This window comes from Myotis daubentonii, chromosome 2 (assembly GCF_963259705.1).
Source record: "Myotis daubentonii chromosome 2, mMyoDau2.1, whole genome shotgun sequence".
Lineage (NCBI taxonomy): Eukaryota > Metazoa > Chordata > Mammalia > Chiroptera > Vespertilionidae > Myotis > Myotis daubentonii.
Genome location: NC_081841.1, coordinates 117485494 through 117507406, shown reverse-complemented (window position 1 = coordinate 117507406; position 21913 = coordinate 117485494). Strand labels below are relative to the sequence as shown.

At 41.1% G+C, this 21913-nt stretch overlaps 1 protein-coding gene across 14 annotated transcripts in view; it reads left to right on the top strand.

Annotated features, from left to right (window-relative positions):
* Positions 1–9249: 9249 nt before the first annotated feature.
* Positions 9250–21913, top strand: part of HDHD5 (haloacid dehalogenase like hydrolase domain containing 5) — a 331796-nt gene continuing 319132 nt past the window's right edge. For 13 of the 14 annotated variants that reach the window (XM_059684411.1, XM_059684410.1, XM_059684413.1 and 10 more), the window contains exon 1: positions 9250–9390. In XM_059684411.1, the coding sequence (XP_059540394.1) occupies positions 9265–9390 (126 nt within the window). In that variant the 5' untranslated portion in view covers positions 9250–9264. Of the gene's footprint in view, positions 9415–21913 lie in introns of all 14 variants that reach the window. The other variant, XM_059684404.1, reaches the window with a different exon arrangement.

The window sequence follows — 21913 nt, the reverse complement described above, 5'->3', positions numbered from 1 at the left end:
TGGTGTTGTTATAATATTTCAATAAGCTGGACATTGAGTGAAACCTGTTGGGTATTTGAACACTCTTGAAAAAAATCAGTACAAAGCAGGATTTGGAACACTATTTCAACACACACACACACACACACACACACACACACACACACACACACACACACTGCTGCTGCTGCTTTGAATATAATTACTGCATGAAAGCCCTACTAATTACATAAGGAATGTTCCAAAATGTTTCCCAGTAAATGTAATAAAAATATTTTCCATAAGGAACCAGCCATCCATGCTCTAGTTTCACCTATGTAATTCTTCAAGGGATGAAACATATCCCCAGTGGGCAATGCATGTATTAGTGTATGACATAACATGTAATCAATACATCTGTAAATACTATGGGAGCACATTGCTGTATCAAACCAGTTTTACTATTTTAATGATCAGTGCACTGTGTGAAACATGTAGTGTTTGAACACTCTTAGTATTAGTATATCCAAGTGGATTTTGGAAACATGTTTTTCACACTGACTACAATTACTAATTGAAACTCCTCCTAATTATGTAATAAAAGTTCTGACATACTTTCCCAATAAAGAACATTATATTATATTTCACAGAAGATAGCAGGTTCAATAGTGTATTCCTAGAAATATTGCAACATATTCCCAATAGATAGTGCATGTATTAGTCTCTGACATAATGTTTAATCAATATATTTATAAACACTACCGTAACACAGTGTCAAAATCAGTCTACCTTAAGTGATTTAATAAGCTGCACATTTTGTGGAACTTGTAGTAACATGTTTGAAACTCTTAGAATGAATTTCTAGCCAGTTGGATTTTGGCAAACTCTTTCTAACACAGGCTATAATTATATAATTAGTAAAGGATACATGTACTAATTATGTAATGAATGTTCCAGCATGCTCCCCAAGTAAATGGCACTAAATGACAGAATCTCACAGAAGTTAACATTATTCCACACACTAAGTTCACCTGTGCATTCTTTCAAAGTGTTAACTATATTAAAACATATAGCCAATGTATTTCAAATATTACTAGCATACTGTGTCTTGAACAGTCTATTTTTACTATTTCCATGAGCTGCATTGTGTAAAATCTGTAGCGAAGTGTTGATCACACAAAATTTGTACCAAGTTGGGTGTTGACAACCATTCCCATCACAGATCATCATTACTAAATAATCTCTGTATTATCTAACAGATGTTCCACCACTTTAATTTTCCCATTAAATGGCATTAGAGTACAATATTGCACAGAAAGTACATGAATTGCACACACTACAGTAACCTGTGTATTTCTACAAACAGTGAAATAAATTCTAAATTGTCTATGACATAATCTCTAAGAAATACATTTGCAAACATTACTTGCATGCTCTGTCTGCCACTGTATAGTTTTAGTGTTTTAATGAGCTATGCAATGTGTAAAATATGTGGTAAAGTGTTTTAAATCTACTAAAATTAATTCCAACCTAGTGTGATTTTGGAAAACTCTTTCTGGCATAGGCTGTAAATACTAAATGATACATCTACTAATTATGGAATCAGTTTCCCAACATGCTTTCCAATTAAATGGCTTTATGTTTTAATATCTCACTGAAGGTACCAGCATTCCATATGCTAGGTTTACCTGTGTATTATTTCAAAGGGTGAAATATATTTTGCATAGATAATGCATGTATTAGTTTATAAAATCAATATATTTATAAAATTACTAGAGTACTGTTTCTAAAACACTACCAGATATATTATATCAATGCCCCCTGCTTGTTCTGTAAAACCTTTAGTGAAGAATGAATTTGTACCCAATCATAATTTGAAAAACTGTTTTTAGGCCAGACTATAATTAGTTAATGGAACTTTTCATATGTCATGAATGATCCAACATGCTTTTCCAGTAAAGGGCATTAGACAATGTCACTAAAGATATAAAAATTGCACAAACTAGGTCAACGTATGTATTCCTTCAAAGTCTAAACCATTATTCCCCATAGGTCATTCAGGTGTCAGTCTATGACATAAGCTATCAACAACACATTTGAAAATTCTGCTAGTATACTCTTTAGAACAGTCTTGTTCTACCGTTTAAATGAGCTGTGCATTGTGTCACACCTGTAGTAAAGCGTTGGATCTGTCTTAAAACTAATTTGTATCAAGTGAGATTTTCGCACAATGCTTTTGGCACAGGCTAATTAATGAAACTCCTATTAACTATTCCATGAATGGAACAACATGCTAGTTAATTCCGTAAATGGCATTGCATCATATTTTCAAGAAGACATCAACATTGCACATAAGAGGTTCAGCTGTATATTAATTCAAACTCTGAAACGTATTCTCCATATGGCAATGCATGTACTAGTTTGTGACATAGTATGTAATCAGTACATTTGTAAACACTGCAAGCAAAACTCTTGGATCACTATAATAAGTAAATGTAATAACTGCTGACCACATAATGAACATTCCAACATGCTGCCACTGTATATTGTGTTGTATTATAATATTTCAAAGAAGATACAAGCATTCCACACCCTGGGTACACTTGTGTATTCCTTCGAAGAGTAAAATATATTCCAATTAGGCATTGCTTGTAGTGACCTACAAGATATTGTAAAATCAATACATTTCTAAATGCAAAGTCTGTTTAGAAAGGTGTAGTTTTAGTGTTCAATAACCTGGGCATTGAGTGAATCCTTTTGGGTATTCCTTGAACACTCTTGGAAAAATTAGTACAAAGCAGATTTTGGAACACTTTTCTTTTCCATAATATAATTACTTACTGAAAGCCCTGCTAATTACATAATTAATGTTCTAAAATGTTCCCCAGTAATTGGAATCAAAATATTTTACAGAAAGAACCAGCCATCCACACACTAGTTTCACTTATATAATTCTTGAAGGGGTGAAATATATTCCCAGTTGGTAATTCATGTATTAGTCTATGACATAACATGTAATCAATACATTTGTAAATGCTATTGTAACACACTGTCTTCTCAAACTAGTTGTATTGTTTTAATGAGCAGTGCATTTTGTGAAACATGTAGTGTTTGAACACTCTTAGTATTAATACATCCAAGCATATTTTGCAACCTGTTTTTCAGACTGGCTATAATAACTAATTAACCATTAGTGTAATAAATGTTCTGGTATACTTCCTCAGTAAAGAACATTATATTATATTTCATAGAAAATACCATCAATGAACAACCATGGAATTTCCCCCTCCATATTTCTACAAAGTGTGAAACATTCAGAGTAGGTAATGGATGTAATATTTTATGGTAGAAGAAGAAAAACAAAAAAGAGAAAACTGGGGGAAGAGAGAATAAATACGAAATAGAAACAAGAAAGAAAGAACATAGAGTTGGAAAGAACAAAAAGTATAGGTAAAGAACAGAAAAAACAAACAGAAAATGTGAGAACAAAATTAGGAGAGACCAATGAAAGTACAGAGAAAACAGAAAAATGAAAGCACCAAAAGTAAAACAGAAACCTGCCAAGATGGAGAGAACAAAGAGAAGGAAAAGAGACCAAAATGTGAGGAACAAGCATGGAGAAAATAGATAGGACAGAAAAAACAAAGAGAAACAAAGAATACTGGTAATATTAAGGGTAAAATAGAATTTTAACAGTAAAAAAACGGAGGAAAACAACACAAGATTAAAAAAATAGAAATCCAAAATCTTAAAACAAAAAATAAGGCAATAAAGAACAAAAAAAAAGAGTCTGTCCGGTGTGGCTCAGTGGTTGAGCATTGACCTATGAACCAGGAGGTTACGGTTTAATTCCTGATCAAGGAATATGCCTGGGTTGCGGGCTAGATCCCCAATGTGGGGCGTGCAGGAGGCAGCTGATCAAAGATTCTCTCTAATCATTGATGTTTTGATCTCTCCCTTTCCCTTCCTCTCTGAAATCAATAAAAATATGTTCAAAATAAGACATTTATTTTTTTTAAAAAAAAGATAATTAATGCCCTAACCGGTTTGTCTCAGTGGATATAGCGTCAGCCTGTGGACTCAAGGGTCCCAGGTTTAATTCCGGTCAAGGGCATGTACCTTGGTTGCGGGCACATCCCCACTAGGGGGTATGCAGGAGGCAGCTGATTGATGTTTCTCTTTCATCGATGTTTCTAACTCTCTATCCCTCTCCCTTCCTCTCTGTAAAAAATCAATAAAAATTTATTTAAAAAATAAAAAAAGATAATTAAGACAAAAAGGAGGGCAAGAATATGGCGATAATAAAGAAAAAAATATTGAATGGGGCGTGGGGAGAGAGAGACAACAGAGAAAATAGTGACAACAAAATAAAAAAATGATAATGGTAAAAAGGGATAGAAAAAGAGAAAACAGAGAAAAAATCAGAAGAACAAATGGATTAGAAAACAAGAGGAAATTGAGGGAATGGGTAAAGAACAATAGAACAAATAAAAGGCACAGAGAACAGAGGAAACAAGTAAAATAATGGAGTAAATGGAGAGGAAAAGGAGAAAATATAAAGAACAAAGAAAATGGAGAGAGCAAAAGAAGAAACCAGAAACACTGAAAATAAAGAGAGAACAATGAAAATATATCAGAAAGAAAAAAAAAAAAGGTAGAGAGAAGGGGGAAATTAAGAGAACAAAGAGAATGGAAAAAGAGTACAAAAAAACAGATCGCTGAAAAAAAACAAAAAGAGAACAGAGATACTGCAAAATGGAGAGAGCAAAGAGAAGATAGAACAGAGGAACAGAGAATAAATAAGAACAGAAAGAGCAGAGAAACTAAGAGAATGTAAAGAGAAAAGAGCGAACAGGGAAAACAAAGGGAACAAAGAAAAATATAGAAAATATTGAGAAAGAATAGAACCAAAAAGGAGAACCGAGACAAGACAGAAAACAGACATGAGAACAAACACAAAGAACTAAGAGAAAACAGAGAGAACAAAAAGAAAAGAAAGAACTTAGAAAACAAAGAGAAAAAACTGTACAACGAAAATAGGTACCCAATAGAATTAATTCATATCAAGGGGAATTTTATCAAACTTTTTAGCATAGACTGTGATTACTCAATGAAAGTGCAACAAACTGTGTAATACATTTTCCAACATGCTCTGGGAAATGGCCTTATAATGTAATATCTAACAAGAGATACCAGCATTCTACACATTAGGATCAATAGTATATTCCTTCAAAGAGTGAAACATATTCCCAATAGGTAATGTACTAGTATAACATTTAATCAATACATTTGTAAACACTACTGGAATACACTGTCTAAGTCAGTCTACTTTTAGTGATTTAATAAGCTGCGCATTGTATGAAACCTATAGTAAAGTGTTTGAAAACTCTTAGAATGAATTCCTAGCCAGTTGGATTTTGGAAAACTCTTTCTAACACAGGCTATAATTAGTAAAGGATACATGTACTAATTATGTAATGAATGTTCCAACAAACATACTCCCCAAGTAAATGGCATTGTATTATAGTATCTCACAGAGGGTAACACCATTCCACATATTAGGTTCACCTGGGTATTCTTTCAAATTGTTAACCATATTACAACATATAATCAATGTATTGTAAATGTTACTAGCATACTGTGTCTAGAACAGTCTATTGTTACTGTATCAGTGAACTGTATATTGTGTAAAATCTGTAGTGAAATATTTGATCACTTACAATTAATTTGTACCAAGTGGGATTTTGACCAATTGTTTTCAGCACAGATCATCATTACTTAAAAAAACACACAAAGAAACTCCTCCTTACTATGTAACGAGTGTCCCACTATGCTTCTTTTCCCATTAAATGGCATAATAGTACAATATTTCACAGAAGGTACCTGTATTCCACATACTATGGTAACCTGTGTATTCCTGTAAACAGTGAAATATATTCCAAATAGTATAGCCTCTAAGAAATACATTTGCAAACACTAAAAAGAGAAAGACAGCTTGGCTGGTGTTGCTCAGTGGTTGAGTGTTGACCCATGAATCAGAATGTCATGGTGTAATTCCTAGTTAAGGTATATGCCCAGGTTGTCAGCTTGTTCTCCAGCAGAGGGCAGGCAGGAGGCAGCCAATCAATGATTCTCTCTCATCATTGATGTTTCTATCTCTCCCTTTCCCTTCCTCTATCTGAAATAAATAAAAACATATTTTAAAAGAGGAAAGCATTGAAAAAAATAACAAGTGTTAGTGAACACGTGGAGAAAAAAGGGCACCTTTGGGCACTGTTGGTGGGAATATGGTGCTGCCACTATGGACAATAGTATGAAGGTTCTTCAAAAAATTAAAAATAGAACTGCCATATGATCCAACAATTCCACTTCTGGGCATTTATCTGAAGAAAAAGAACATACTATATAGTATATATGCACTCCCATACTAATTGCAATATTATTTACAATAGCCAAAATATGGAAACAATTTAAGTGCCAATGCATGGATATGTGGATAAATAAAATGTGGTAAGTATATATATATATATATATATATATATATATATAATCTCATGTAATATTATTCAGCAATAAAAAATAATGAAATCCTGCCATTTGCAACATGATGGGCCTTGAGGGCCTTTTTTAATCTCATGGCACACATAAATTAATTACTAAAAATCTGTGGCACACCAAAAAATATATTATATTTTTTGCTAATGTGACAAGAAAAATAGGTATAATTTTGATTCATTCCCTCTGGACCACTATTTTTGTGTTGGCTGTTGTCATTTTTTTATTTGACAATCAAAAGGAAAAGAGGTTAATGCCCCTGACTAAATAGTCAGATGTATATTTTAAAATTCTTGAGTTTCACTGGTTGAAAATTGCTGTGCTAGGGGAAATAAGACACAGAAAGACAAATATCCTATGAACTCTCTTATATGTGGAATAAAAAACAAACACAAAAACAAGTCCCCTCACCCCCCTCAGACCCAACCAAGCTCATAGATACAGAGAATAAGAACAGATTGGTGATTACCAGAGGCTGAGATGGGTATAAGTGAAATGGTTAAAGGAGGTCAAAAAGTACAAACTTCCAGCTATAAAGTAAGTACTGTGAACTTAAAGTACAGCATGGCAACTATAGTTAATAGTAGATTGTTTATTTGAAAGTTGCTAAAAGAGTAGATCTTAAATATCCTATCTAATAAAAGAGAAACATGGTAATTAGCTGTACCTCCGCTACCCTTCCCATTGGCTAATCAGGGCGATATGCAAATTAACTGCAAGCCAAGATGGCGGCCGGCAACCAGGCAGCTTGAAGCGAACAGGAGGCTTGCTTGCTTCAGTGACGGAGGACTCCAACGTTACCCGCCTGCCGCTGCCGGCCTCTGAACTTGCAGTTTGAAACATTGTTACAAATATAGAAGCTAAACAAAACCCCAGACACCTGCTTTCAGCCAGCCGGGATCTCAGAGCTGGAGTTGAAACAGTGTTTCGATTATAGAACCCAAACAAACCAGATACCTGCTTTCAGCAGCCGAGGCCTAAGAGCTGGAACCAAGCCTCAGAGCTAAAGCTGGCCCAGAATAAAAAAGAAAAAAAAGAAAAAAAGGAGCGGTTGGGAGCTTCAGTCACCCGCGAGCCTGAAAACAGCCCTCAGCCCCTCACCCAGACTGGCCAGGCACCCTAGTGGGGACCCCCACCCTGAAGGGTGTGTGACCAGCTGCAAACAGCCATCATCCCTTCATCCAGGCTGGCCAGGCACCCCAGTGGGGACCCCCACCCTGATCCAGGACACCCTTCAGGGCAAACCAGCTGGCCCCCACCCGTGCACCAGGCCTCTATCCTATATAGTAAAAGGGTAATATGCCTCCCAGCACCGGGATCAGCGGAGCTGCGAGGCCTCCCGGCACCGGGATCAGCATGACAGGGGGCAGCGCCCAAACCCCCTGATCACCCTGCGGCTCTGTGTGTGACAGGGGGTGGGGCCACAACCTCCCTATCCGCCCTGCTCTGTTCATGACGGGGGAAGGCACCCCAACCCCCTGATGAGCTCTGCTCTGTGCCTGATAGGGGGGAGCTCCCCAACCCCCTGATTTCCCTGCGGCTCTGTGTGTGACAGGGTGCGGCACCCCAACCCCCTGATGGGCCCTGCTCTGTGAGTGACAGGAGGCAGCGCCCCAACCCCCTGATTGGCCCTGCTCTGTGCGTGACAGGGGGTGGCGCCACAACTTCCCCATCGACCCTGCCTTGAGTGTGACAGTGGGTGGTGCCCCAATCCCCCAATCAGCCCTACCCTGAGCGTGACTAGGGGTGGCATCGCAACCTCCCGATCCTCCCTACTCTGTGCATGACAGGGGGCGGCGCCCCAACTCCCCAATTGGCCCTGCTCTGAGCCCGACCAGGGGCTGCACCTAGGGATTGGGCCTGCTCTCTGCCACCCGGGAGCAGGCCTAAGCCAGCTGGTCGTTATCTCCCGAGGGGTCCCAGACTGCGAGAGGGCACAGGCCTGGCTGAGGGACCCCCTATCCCCCCCGAGTGCACAAATTTTTGTGCACTGGGCCTCTAGTATATATATTAGCCTTCAAAGCTGAGGACCAAAGGGTATTTATTGCTAACCCCTGAGTTAGCAGCATCCCCACCTTTAGTCCTCCTCCTAAAGTTAGATATATTTTAGGCTCATCTATTCTTAGTATAACTATATACAAGGACAGATCAAGGGGTCTGGAAGGGGGCATCCTACACATTTAAAGTGGTGGGAACACACAGTTGTGCTTAGTTACCCAACCCCTCTCAAGACAGTTACCATCTCAGGATCTTGTCTCAACCACCCTACAAAATGTGAGTTTGGAGGGATTACTTATGCAGTATATAGTTTCCCCAGGAAACAGCACAGAGCCCAGCAGAAAGGAAGAATATAGCTAATATTTACAAACTCAAGAATGAACAACTGGCACCCAACAAGCACTCCTTGATTGACTGGGGACTTGAAACATCAAAAGAAAGGTTTGCTCTCCCAAATCCTCTTCGCAGTCAAGGTTTAGTTCCCTCCCCGGACGTCATCAAGGGTTCAGGAAGCTGGGACTTTGGCCTGAAACCTATGATCCAGGAAAACTGCAGGTATGAATGCCATGCCAACCGTGAACACCAGCTTGTAACATCATGTCTTGTTTAGGAAGAGCAGGACCTTGCGCCTGCTCGCAGCCCAGCTTGCTGCCGGGACACCCATGCGGAACTACAAATCCCGAGAGGCCTCGGGCGCCTCCGGCCGCTGATTGGCTGCACGGCACAGGCGTAGTGCGCGCAAGTGGTGGCCCGATGGCTGTTCCTGGTTTGTTTGCCGCGGTCCGTGCGGCGCCTGGGCCCTGGCAGCGGGTGGCGTGCGCGGCCGCAGGGTTCCGGGGCCGCTGCCCTGGAAAGAGTTACGCTGTGGGCCCCGCGCAGGTGAGCCGGTCCGCAGGACTTGTGGTGAGGCTGGGAGCTGCGGGATGGGAGGCCGCGGGTCCAGCCGCTCCAGCCTTCCTGACCTCCTGGGAAATGGCCGTGCCTGGGCAACTGACTTCAAGTGCTTTTCGTTCTTGCCTTAAGCACCAGTGTTTCTTGCACGCACTGCCTCCCCCTGACTCGAGGCGATTTGGCGGTCTTGCTCGGGGAGAAAAGTTACTCCGCTAGAGCATAAACAAAAGACCCAAAACGTGCACCAAGATTGTGTCATGGCCTCTTGCTGCTCTTCGCCCCCCAAATTACCCGGCCTTTTCTGCCTTCCCGTTTTTCTGGCCAGGGTATGGTTCATGCACTTCCTCTTTGATTTCCATGATGAGAACCTTTTATGATTTTCAACTGCATTTGAAGACTCGTGCTAGACTCCCCTCCGGAGCTGCACCTGTAAGGGAACAGGCCAGAGATGAATGTGGTTTTTATGGGGCCTTTTCACTTTGTTCCCATTGGCTTGTGGGCCTGCATGTAATAGGTAGCTGTTAGGTCAGGAGGTGGGGGGAGGGTTTGGGAGAAGAAAACTGGCGCAGAGTCCCTAATTTGTGCCAGGTACTTAAGTGATATCTAATTCTCAACCTTGGAAGTAGGCATGACTGGTGTTAGTAAGGAAGCTGAAGTTACAAATCAAGTTTTTTTTTCTTTTAAATCTTTATTGTTCAGATTATTACAGTTGTTCCTCTTTTTTTCCCCCCATAGCTCCCCTCCACCCGGTTCCCACCCCACCCTCTGCCCCCCCCACCCCCCCCACTGTCCTCATCCAAAGGTGTATGATTTTTGTCCAATCTCTTCCCACAATCCCCACACCCCCTCACCCCCGAGAATTGTCAGTCCACTCCCTTTCTATGCCCCTGATTTTATTATATGCACCAGTTTATTCTGTTCATCAGATTTTTATTCACTTGATTTTTAGATTCACTTGTTGATAGATATGTATTTGTTGTCCATAATTTTTATCTTTTTTTGAAGAACTTTTTTAAAATGTCGAACACCTAATATACTACCATGCCAGGACTCTCAGCCAGGTAGTTATATCTGTCACCCTGACTTTCCCCTGAGCCACTCTGCCTTCTAAGTTCACAATTTCTGTATGTAATAATGATAATATTTTACATTTGTATAATGCTTTCACAGTAACCCTTTGATGCATTTTAAGTTAAGTACTTATTTTAAAAAAATAGTACTTTGTTCCAGGCATTAAGTACTTCACAACTATATCATTAATCCATATAATTTTCATAGCAACTCCATGAGGTAAGTACTATTATTATTCCCACTTTACAGATGGAGGAACTGAGTCACAGAGAGGTTAAGCGACTTGCCCAAGGGCACACAGCTGGTAAGTGGCAGAATATGGAACCCAGAGCAGCCTGGTGCCAGAGTTCTAGCTCTTGTTAGCTATGTTATTGTAATCATTTTGCATATGGAACAGCTAAAATTCAAAGAAGTTAAGTGACTTGACCAGTGTCCCAGAGCTAAAAGTACCCAAGCTGGAAGCATAGAATGATAATATATTGATAAAAGCACTGCAAACTAATGACATAAGTATAAAGAATAATTGCCATCATTTATAATTATTATATTGATTCTGGCATCCTGAGATATCTCTGAGTGATTTTTCTGATATCATAGAATTTAAGAGTATTAGCATTTGAGTTAAATCCTGCCTGTACCGTTTACTGGCTGTTTGACCTAAGGCAAAATACTAAGCTTTCTAAGCTTCAGTTTCCTAATATATGTAACTGGTGTGTTACTTACTATGCAGTGTTTTTGTGTGAATATATGTAGGGTACTTTTTATGACAAACTAGAGGCCTGGTGCCCGGATTGGTGCACCAGTGGAGTCCCTCAGCCTGGCCTGCGCCCACTCACAATCCAAGACCCCTTGAAGGATGTCGGACTGCTGGTTTTGGCCTGATTAGGCATGTGCCCTGACCAGGATTGGGCCGAAAACGGCAGTCCAACATCCCCCAAGTGATGTAGTAGTATGTGAAGCTGCAGGCAGCTGGGCTGGGCACCGCACTGCTCCCGCTCATCCCAGCCCTGCTGTGCCTGCTGCTGCCTCCACTCAGTAGTGCTGCCGTGGAGGCGGAGAGGCTCGTTCGCAGATGCGTTTGCCAGCTGTGAGCCCGGCATCTGGTGCCTGTCAGTCAGCTGAGCGGCACTCCTGCTGTGGGAGTGCACTGACCACCAGGGGGCAGCTCCTGGTTGAGCGTCTGCCCTCTGGTGGTCAATGCGCGTCATAGCTACCAGTCGTTCAGTCACTTAGGCTTTTATATATCTAGATGATATAGAGTTCTTTGTACAGTGACTGACATATAGTAAGTTATCTCAAATATGGAAGTGATTGGAGGAGACAGTGAAATGGACTATGGTTGTAATGCTGTTTAAAATGGCAGTTGCCAACCGTTGGTCCGCGGACCACTGGTAGTCCATGAGATCCGAAAGGTTGGCGACTGGTGGTTTAAAACATACCAAGCCAATTCTAGGTAAAAAGCAAAGAAAAAGGAACACCTAAGTAGTCCCTTAGTTTCAAATTAATCTTAAACCACACATTTTATCACTGACACAATATGAACTTTAATTAGAGGATATGGCCTAATACCCAGGACTAGTTAAAAAACAAAATCAAGTACTGTAGAAAAAAAATCAGAATACAGATTGGAGAATGAAGAGAAAAATGAAAAAAAAATATATCCCTTTGTTCTTTTCTCTAGGTACTTTCACTTTTTTTTCTTTCTTATATTTCTTGTTCTTATACCTTCACTTAAAAGAATAGACTTTATTTTTGTAACAGTTTCAGGTTTATAGAAAAATTGAGCAGAAAGTATAGAAAAGTCCCTCCCCACAGTTTCCTTATTATGAACATCTTGCATTATTAGTGTGGCATTTTTTTTTTTTAATAGTTGTGTATCTTCACTTTTTATGTTGCTGAGTGCCTGGTTCTCTCTTCATTCACCATTCACCTGGGGATCGGAGATGATGATTACTCACTATATAGTTACAGATGAGGGATTCTCAAGGATGTTGCTAAATTGGTCTGAAACCTTCCTGTTCTAAGTAACAGGAATTGAGGATTCTTATGTCTAAGAGAGAAAATCTTGTGATTATTTAGAATATGGCCACATAAGACCACTAAAACTGTATTGCAGACATCAGCACAGATGAACTTTTTATTTCATTTTTAAAAATATGTAAGTTTTCAGAAATCCAAAAAACAAAATACAGCAGTTTCTTTTTTCTTTTTCTTTATTTTTTTTAATTTATTTCAGAGAGGAAGGGAGAGGGAGCGAGAGAAACATCAATGATGAGAGAAAAATCATTGGTTGGCTGCCTCCTGCATGCCCTCTGCTGGGGGTTGAGCCTGCAACCCAGGCATGTGCCCTTGACTGGAATCAAACCTGGGACCCTTCAGTCCACAGGCCGATGCTCTATCCACTAAGCCAAACCAGCCAGGGCTAGCATTTTCTTGAATAGTGTCATTTTGTCATAAGGTTGATGAGGTACTGTAGGAACTTAACTTTTGTTAATATTAATTAGTTTTGGTAAAATTGGTTTCATTATATATCACTAGAGGCCCAGTCCACGAAATTCGTCCCGGGGGGGGGGGGGGGGTCCCCTCAGCCCGGCCTGTACCCTCTCCAATCCGGGACCCCTCAGGGGATGTCCAACTGCCTCTCACAATTTGGGACTGCTGGCTCCTAACCGCTTACCTGCCTGCCTACCTGATCGCCCTTAACCCTTCTGCCTGCCTGCCTGATCACCCCTAACCACCTCTGCCTGCCTGCCTGATCACCCCTAACCACCTCTGCCTGCCTGCCTGATCACTCCTAACTGCTCCCCTGCTGGCCTGATCGCCCCTAACCGCCTCTGCCTTGGCCCGCACCCAGGACCCAGGATTCCCTCCTCCAGCCGGTCGCAGGCACCCGGGACCCGGGCTTCCCTCCCTCTGGCTGGCCGCAGGCACCCAGGACCTGGGCTGGCTTCGTCCAGGCTGGTCACAGCCGCAGGGGACTGTGGGCCGGCAGCTTTGCCCAGGCCGCAGCTGCAGGCTCCCGGGCCCATGGAGCTGGCAGCTTGTCCCTCTCCCTGGCCGCAGGTGCAGCCACTGGCACCTGGGACCGTGGGGACCGTGAGGCATGCGGATTGTCCCTGTCCCGGGCCACAGCCCCAGCCGCTGGTGCCCAGGTCCGCGGGGTGGGTGGCTTGTCCCTCTCCTGGGCTGCAGGCACAGGTGCAGCCTCTGGCACTGGGACCGCGGGGTGGGCAGCTTATCCCTCTCCCAGGCCACAGCCTGGCTGGTTCCCATTCCTCTCTTGTGAGCTCATTTGTGCCTGGCTGGTCCCCATTCCTCTCTCCCCAGTGTTGAATGTCTGAGCCATTACAGTGTGAGGGCATGGCCACCATTTGCATATTAGCTCTTTATTATATAGGATTTTGCTTCAAGTCACAAATCCTATTGATGATGTTAAGTGAGGAGGACATACTGTACTATGAAATCTTCCAGATTCAGCAATTATTATCATTTTGCCACACATGCTTTGCTTATCTCCTCAGTCAGCCCCCCCCCCCCCGCCCCCCTTTTTTGGTGCCTGTAAGATTTTAAAACAAATTTCTGATTGCTTGTCATTTCAGCCCTAAATTCTTCTATGTGTACCTATAAGGAAATGACATTTTTAAATATAATCACAATGCTATTATCATATCTAACAACATTAGTAATTACTTAATATTACTTAAAATTCAATTCTTTAAAAATATTCCCTGATTGTGTCAAAATTATGGGCAAATGAGTTTTACATTTACACTTTCAGAACAGTATGCTCTGTGTCCTACAGTACAAGAAGGAAGGTAGATCATGTGCTAGAAAGACAGATTCCTTGTAAGTGTCACCAATTCTGTGTTGGCTGGTGTGACTCAGTTTCTTAGGTGTCATCCTGTACAGCCAAGGTTGCTGGTTCAATTCCCTGTCAGGGCACATGCCCACGTTGTGGACTTGATTCCTAGTAGGGGGCATGTAGAAGGCAGCTGATCAATGTTCCACTCTTACATTGCTATATCTTTCTCTCCCTCTCCCCCACTCCTTTCCTCTCTAAAATAATCAGTAAAAATATATTTTTTAAGAAGAGTTACCCACTCTTTTCCCTTGAGAAGACATAGGGTGGTCAGAAAGTGCCTGAGGGGAAAGGTCTACCTTATTTTGCTCTAAACCTTCATTTTGGGGGGCATTCAACATTACGTCAACCTTTATTGAGCACCTACAAGGGTCTAAGCATTGTGCCAGATTTGGGGGTTTGAAGGCAAATCACATCCTCTTTCCCTTTAGACTTGTGCAGTGGTTCTCTTTGAAAAGAATAAGATGATAAAATTTGAAAGGAGATATGGTTTTTTTAACCAGGAAAAATCTATAGAATTTTAAGAGATTTTATGAAGAGAAAAATGAAAAGCAAATGTATCCCTTTGTCCTTTTCTCTAGCTACTTTCACTTTTTTTTTCTTTCTTATATTTCCTTTTTTTTTTTCTTATACCTTCACTTTAAAAAGGCCATTCTGAAACCTGTCTATGGAACCCAGTTAGGACCCCGATCCTAGTGGGTTTTGTTGAGGAAAAGAAAGGTGTTGCAGAGATCCTTGAGAGCCATTGGGTGCATGAGTATATTGAGAACAGAGAAGAGCTGGATCTCAGTGGCTGGGGACTGGCAGGAGGTGTTGGATGACCTGGTACCTCCTGGGTCCCTTTTGTGCTTGGAGATGTTGCTGTGTGGGCCCCTGAAGAACTCTGACTTTGCTGTGAGCTCAATTTGAGGCTGAATTTTTAGTCTAGCATTTGTGAACTGGGTCAATTTGACTAGTTTAATTTTCTCTAAATTTGGTTTCTTTTTCATTTAGTCGATTATCTAGTGAATATATAACGAGCACCATGTATAAACCAGGCTACTTTTGCTAGGTAATGTCAATTGGAGGTAATGACACCTACCCCCCAAAGTGTTGGTACAATGATTCAATAAAAATATATAGCTTAGTACAATCCACATGTCTGGGGTGCAGAACCAGCCATTGGAGTAGAGAGAGATGCTGTTTGTTTAAGCATTTCTTGCATGGTATGTGGGACTTTACAAGTTTCTCCTGGCAGCTCTGTTTGCTGGTGGTCAGAAGTGCTATCTTCTTGGTTTGAGTTTCTCTCCTATTTTTCCAGTGTCCCTTCCTACTTCAGCTTGGCACTGAAGCTGTCATTGTGTAAGGCTGGGAGACTCTGCAGAAGCTAGTGTGAAGGAGTTGGAAGACCCCTCCCTGGGTAGTCTTCCTTGTTCAATGGAGGGGAGATGGGATTATTACTTTGCAGTCTTTTATCAGTAGAAGTGGGGTATCCCTTTCCCCACTGGGAGTGGAGTTCTTATGATATCCTGAGAAAGAGAATTTTCTGAGACTCACATGGGAGGATGAGTGATTTTTATTTGAGAAGAGAATTTTCTGAGACTCACATGGGAGGATGAGTGATTTTTATTTGCGTGGAAGTACATACCTGGGTTTCCAGGGCCCCATTTCTCTTAGTCCAGTTATAGAAGTGTAACTAAGGATTCAGTAGAGCTAAAATCAAAGCCAATGTCCAGAGTTTCTGTCCCATGTTGCAGCTGGGTCAGTTCAGCATCAGGCTAGTTACAGTCCATTAGTCCATTGTGTGTGGGAGTCCTCATGGCCATGGGCCACACAGGAGAATGCCAGGAAACAGGAGCAAGAGCCCCACAAGCCAGGAATCAACCAAGAAAGCCCAAGAACCCAAGAGAAATCAAAAGAATGAACTTCTTTGCTCAGGGAATTAAGTTTTCCAAGTCTTCCCACACTTGCAGTTGCCGTGCCCATTCCTCCAGTGATCTGTTCCCAAGTGTGACTGACAGACAAGCACCTTCTCTAGTCCCCCCAAATTTACTGGCATGCATCTAACTCCCCCCTGTCCAATCCCATCCCCCAGTGATCTGTGAGGAATGGACCACTGGTGGCTCCCTGTGGAGTGTAAACCTGCAGCTTCCTGGTGAAGCTGCCTGAATGACATGCCTGTAATATTTGACCTTCCCTATTCTCCTTTCTTGTTATTTATTAATAACTAGGTTAATTAAAACTGTATCAACTCCATTTTCTATATTTCTTGTTCCAAAAACCCATGTCTCAGCTTCCTTGATCCTACACCTCTTTTTTTGTTGTTGTTAATCATTACCTAAGGATATTTTTCCATTGATTTTTAGAGGGCGTGGAAAGGAGGGGGAGAGAGAGAGAGACACAGCAATTGGTTGCCTCCCCCACTCTCCCAGACCTGGAATCTAGCCTGAAACCAAGGTACATGCCCTTGACTGGAATCCCCCTTGACCAGAATCAAACCTGGGACCCTTTAGTCAGAGGGCTGATGCACTGAGCAAAACCAGCTATTGTGATCCCACACCCTCTTGATTTTCCTCCTCATGCTAGTTGCTGCTCTTTATTCTTTTGCTATTGACTCTTATGTGGCCCATCCTTAAATGATGATGCTCTTCCTGGTTCTCTGTGAGCCACACTTCAGCTCTCACCCTGCTTGTGCTTCTGGGGCTCTCCTGTCTTCTCCTAAGTTTCAGCTGAAAGTAGAGGCCTTCTAGATTTTCATCTCCAGGACCTTCTGTCCAGTGCTGACATCTCCACTTGCCTGTGTTGCAGGTCCAAAGTGGGACGTATTTTCTGCCCTCTCCTGCCTCTTAGCTGGTGCTCCTCCTGAATTCCTTGGGTCAATGAGTGATACGTTGCAACATCCACCCTCCCAGCTTCCCAAGCCAAAAAGAGCATGGAGTTTCTGTGGCCCTGCCCTCCTCTCCTGCATCTGATTGTTACCAGGCCTGGCTGTTCTGCCTTCTACTCTGATCTGCCTTATCCTTTCCATTCCTGTTGCAACCACCTAGTAAAAACTACCACCATCATCTCTGTCTTGGATTGCAGTGAATCCTAACTGGTGTCCTTCAACTTGACTCTCTTCAGTTCACTCAATCCATTCTTCACTCTGCAGCCAAGATTTTTCAACAGCAAAAGTCTGATGATGCCATTTTCCTGTTTCAAACTCCTTATTTTATGTTGGCCAATCTTGTCATGGCCAATACTCCCCATCTGCAATAGGTGAGGTACGCCTGATTCAGGCTCTTAGGGTCCCTTACATGCCCTCATCTCTTAATATAATGCTCAGTGTAGAAGGCCCTGTGCTGCTTGTGCTGCTTGTTTAGTTGTCTTCCCCTTGAACTGTTAGGCAGAGCCACTTCTGCCTGCTTGTCTAGCCTGGTGCTGATTGGGTTCTTAATATGTCCTAATTATGCCCCAATTAATTAATTATCTGCCTAGATTTAGTGGTTCATATGCAGGTGACCAGGGGTCAGCAATAACAGCCTATCCCCTGGTACTTCAATGTCTAGACAGTTGAGCCAAACCGGAACACATGAACACACAAAACAGAATTAGTATGCAATCACACAAGGTTTATTTACCTATTTCTAGTGGGTCCAAGGCTCCAGCAAAGGCCACCTGGCGATGCACACCGAAAGACAGACAACGAAGACGGAGACAGACAGGTGGCCGCAGTTGGTTCAGGCTCACACAGCAGAGCAGTCAGTCGGGCTCGTCTCACGGAGTGAAGTGGAGTCCTCCTCTTATCAGGCAGGAGATGTCCACTGAAGAAGGTCCAGTGCTTATATAGCCAGTAGTAAACAACTTGTGTCTTATCAGTGTGGGCCCGACGGTGTGCCTTATGCTAGGAGCAAGGCGTTTACACTTTAAGGGCTTAGGGCGTTTACATCAAGATAGTGGTCCATTCACTATGTTTATAACATTTTGGAAGTTACAGAGTATTGGGGTCTCCACACAGCAAACATTTCACACAATAATAATTTCACACATTGGAGGGGTTTCCTTATGACCATAGCATTATAACACAATAGATATTGTTAAATGAATGCATATATTTAAATCTTTTGTTGCCTAGCTCAAAATTATCTTATAAAAACCTACCTCTGTTTAATTCTGCTTACTCAGAACTTAAATACTTAGGATTGCTTTGCACTTAGGAAAATGAAGCAGTTTTATTGAGTTTTTGTGTCTTAGACTAGTTTGTTCTTTTTTAAAAAAAATTTATTTTACTGTTTAAAGTATTACAGATAGTAGTACATATGTCTCCTTTTTTTCCCCCCCAATGACCTTCCCCCGGCCTCCCTTACGCCCCAGCACATGCCCTCACACCACTCCCCCAGTGTCTTGTGTCCATTGGTTATGCTTATATGCATGCATATAAGTCCTTCGGTTGATCTCTTACCTCTCCCTCACTCCCCAACACTCCCCAGCCTTCCCACTGTAATTTGACAGTCTGTCCCATGCTTCTCTGCCTCTGTATCTATCTTTTTGTTCATCAGGTTATAATGTTCTTTATTATCCATAAATGAGTGAGATCATGTGGTGTTTTTCTTTCACTTCCTGGCTTATTTCACTTAGCATAATGCTCTCCAGTTCCATCCATGCTGCTGCAAATGGTAAGAATTCCTTCTTTTTTATAGCAACATAGTATTCCATTGTATAGATGTACCATAGTTTTCTAATCCACTCATCTGTTGATGGGCATTTAGGCTGTTTCCAGATCTTGGCTATTGCAAATTGTGCTGCTATGAACATAGTGGTGCATATATCCTTTCTGATTGGTGTTTCTGTTTTCTTGAGATATATTCTTAGAAGTAGTATTACTGGATCAAATGGCAGGCCATTTTTAAATTTTTGAGGAAACGCCATACTGTTTTCCACAGTGGCTGCACCAGTCTGCATTCCCACCAGCAGTGAAGGAGGATTCCTTTTTCTCCGCATCCTCTCCAGCACTTGTCATTTGTTGATTTGTTGATGATAGCCATTCTGACAGGTGTGAGGTGGTACCTCATTGTCGTTTTGATTTGCATCTCTCATATGATTAGTGACTTTGGGCATGTTTTCATGTGTCTCTTAGCTTTCTGAGTGTCCTCTTTCGAAAAGATTCTATTTAGGTCCTTTGCCCATTTTTTGATTGGATTGTTGATTTTCCTTTTGTTGAGTTGTATGAGTTCCCTGTAAATGTTGGAGATTAAACCCTTATCGGAGATAACATTGGCAAATATGTTCTCCCATGGAGTAGGCTTTCTTGTTGTTTTGTTCATGGTTTGTTTTGCTGTGCAGATGCTTTTTATTTTGATGTAATCAAAATAAACGTTTTGATGTTTATTGTCTCCTTAGTCTCTCTTGCCCTAGGATCTGTGTCTGTAAAGATATTCCTACGACATATGTCTGCAATTTTGCTGCCTATGGAGTCTTGTAGGATTTTTATGGTTTCCCGTCTTACATTCAAGTCCTTTAGCCATTTTGAGTTTGTTTTTGTGTATGGTGTAAGTTGGTGATATAGTTTCATTTTTTTGCCTGTATCTGACCAAATTTCCTAGCACCATTTATTAAAGAGGCTGTTTTGACTCCATTGTATGCTCTTGCCTCCTTTGTCGAATATTAATTGAGTATAATGGCTTGGGTCAATTTCTGGGTCCTCTATTCTGTTCCATTGGTCTATATGTCTGTTCTTGTGCCAATACCAGGCAGTTTTGAGAACTGTGGCTTGGTAATATAGTTTGATGTCTGGTATTGTGATCCCTCCAACTTTGTTTGTCTTTCTCAGGATAAGCTGTGGCTATTTGGGGTCTTTTTTTTATTCCAGATGAATTTTTGGAGAGTTTGTTCTAGATCTTTGAAATATGCCTTTGGTATTTTACTAGGTATTGCATTGAATCTATAGATTGCTTTAGGTAGTATGGACATTTTAATGATGTCAATTCTACCAATCCATGAACATGGTATGTTCTTTCATTTGTTTATGTCTTCCTCTATCTCTTTTTTCAATGTCCTATAATTTTCCAAGTACAGGTCTTTTACGTCCTTGGTTAAGTTTATTCCTAGGTATCTTAATTTTTTTTGTGTAATGGTAAATTGGATTGTTTTTTTCCTTTCTCTTTCTGTGAGTTCATTATTGGTGTATAAAAAGGCCATAGATTTCTGGGTGTTAATTTTGTATCCTGCTACATTGCAAATTCATTTATTGGGTCTAGTAGTTTTTTGATGGAGTCTTTGGGGTTTTCTATGTATAATAACATGGCGTCTGGAAATAAGGAGAGTTTTATTTCTTCTTTTCCAATTTGGATGCCTTTTATTTTTGCTTCTTGTCTGATGCTATGGCTAGTACTTCTAGTACTATGTCGAATAGGAGTGGTGAAAGTGGGCATCCTTGTCTTGTTCCTGTTCTTAGGGAAAATGGATTTAGTTTTTGACCATTGAGTATGATGTTGGCTGTAGGTTTGTCATATAGGGCTTTTATTATGTTGAGGTATGATCCCTCTATTCCCACTTTGCTGAGAGTTTTTATCAAGAAAGGGTGTTGAATTTTGTCAAATGCTTTTTCTGCATCAATTGATATGATTATGTGATTTTTGTCTGTTTCTTTATGTGATGTATCACATTTATTGATTTGCAGATATTGAACCATCCTTGCATCTCTGGAATAAATCCCACTTGGTCATGGTGTATGATCTTTCTAATGTATTGCTGAATCTGATTTGCTAGAATTTTGTTGAGGATTTAGCATCTATGTTCATCAAGGATATTGGCCTGTAGTTCTCTCTTTTTGTGGTATCTTTATCTGGTTTTGGGATTAGGGTAATGCTGGCTTCATAGAAAGAGGTTGGAAGTGTTCCTTCCTCTTGAATTTTTTGGACTAGTCTTAGTAGGATAGGTTTTAGTTCTTCTTGAAATGCTTGGTAGAACTCCCCTGTAAAGCCATCCAGACAAGGGCTTTTGTTTGCTGGAAGGTTTTTGATCGCTGTTTCAATTTCTTCAGTAGTTATCGACATATTCAGGTTTTTGGACTCTTCTTGGTTGAGTTTTGGGAGCTTTTTTCCCCTAAGAATATGTCCGTTTCATCTAGGTTGCCCATTTTGTTGGAATAGAGTTGTTCATAGTATTTTTTCATAGTCGTTTGTATTTCCGTGGGATCGGTTGTTATTTCACCTCTTTCATTTCTGATTTTGTTTATTTGGGTCCTCTCTCTTTGCTTCTTGGTGGGCCTGGCTAGAGGTTCATCATTCTTGTTTATCCTTTAAAAGAACCAGCTCTTGGTTTTGTTGATCTTTTGTATTGTTTTTGTGGGGGGATTTTTGGGTGTGTCTTTATGTCGTTTATCTCCACTCTGATCTTTATTATTTCCTTCCTTCTGCTTACACTGGGCTTTTCTTGTTGCTCTCTTCCTAACTCTGAGTTGTAGGGTTAGATAATTTATTACCATTGTTTCCTGTTTTCTGAGGCAAGCCTGTAGAGCTATGAACTTCCCTCTCAAGACTGCTTTCACTGTGTCCCATAGATTTTGGATTGTTGTGTTTTCATTGTCGTTTGTTGCCATGATGCTTTTTATTTCTTCTTTGA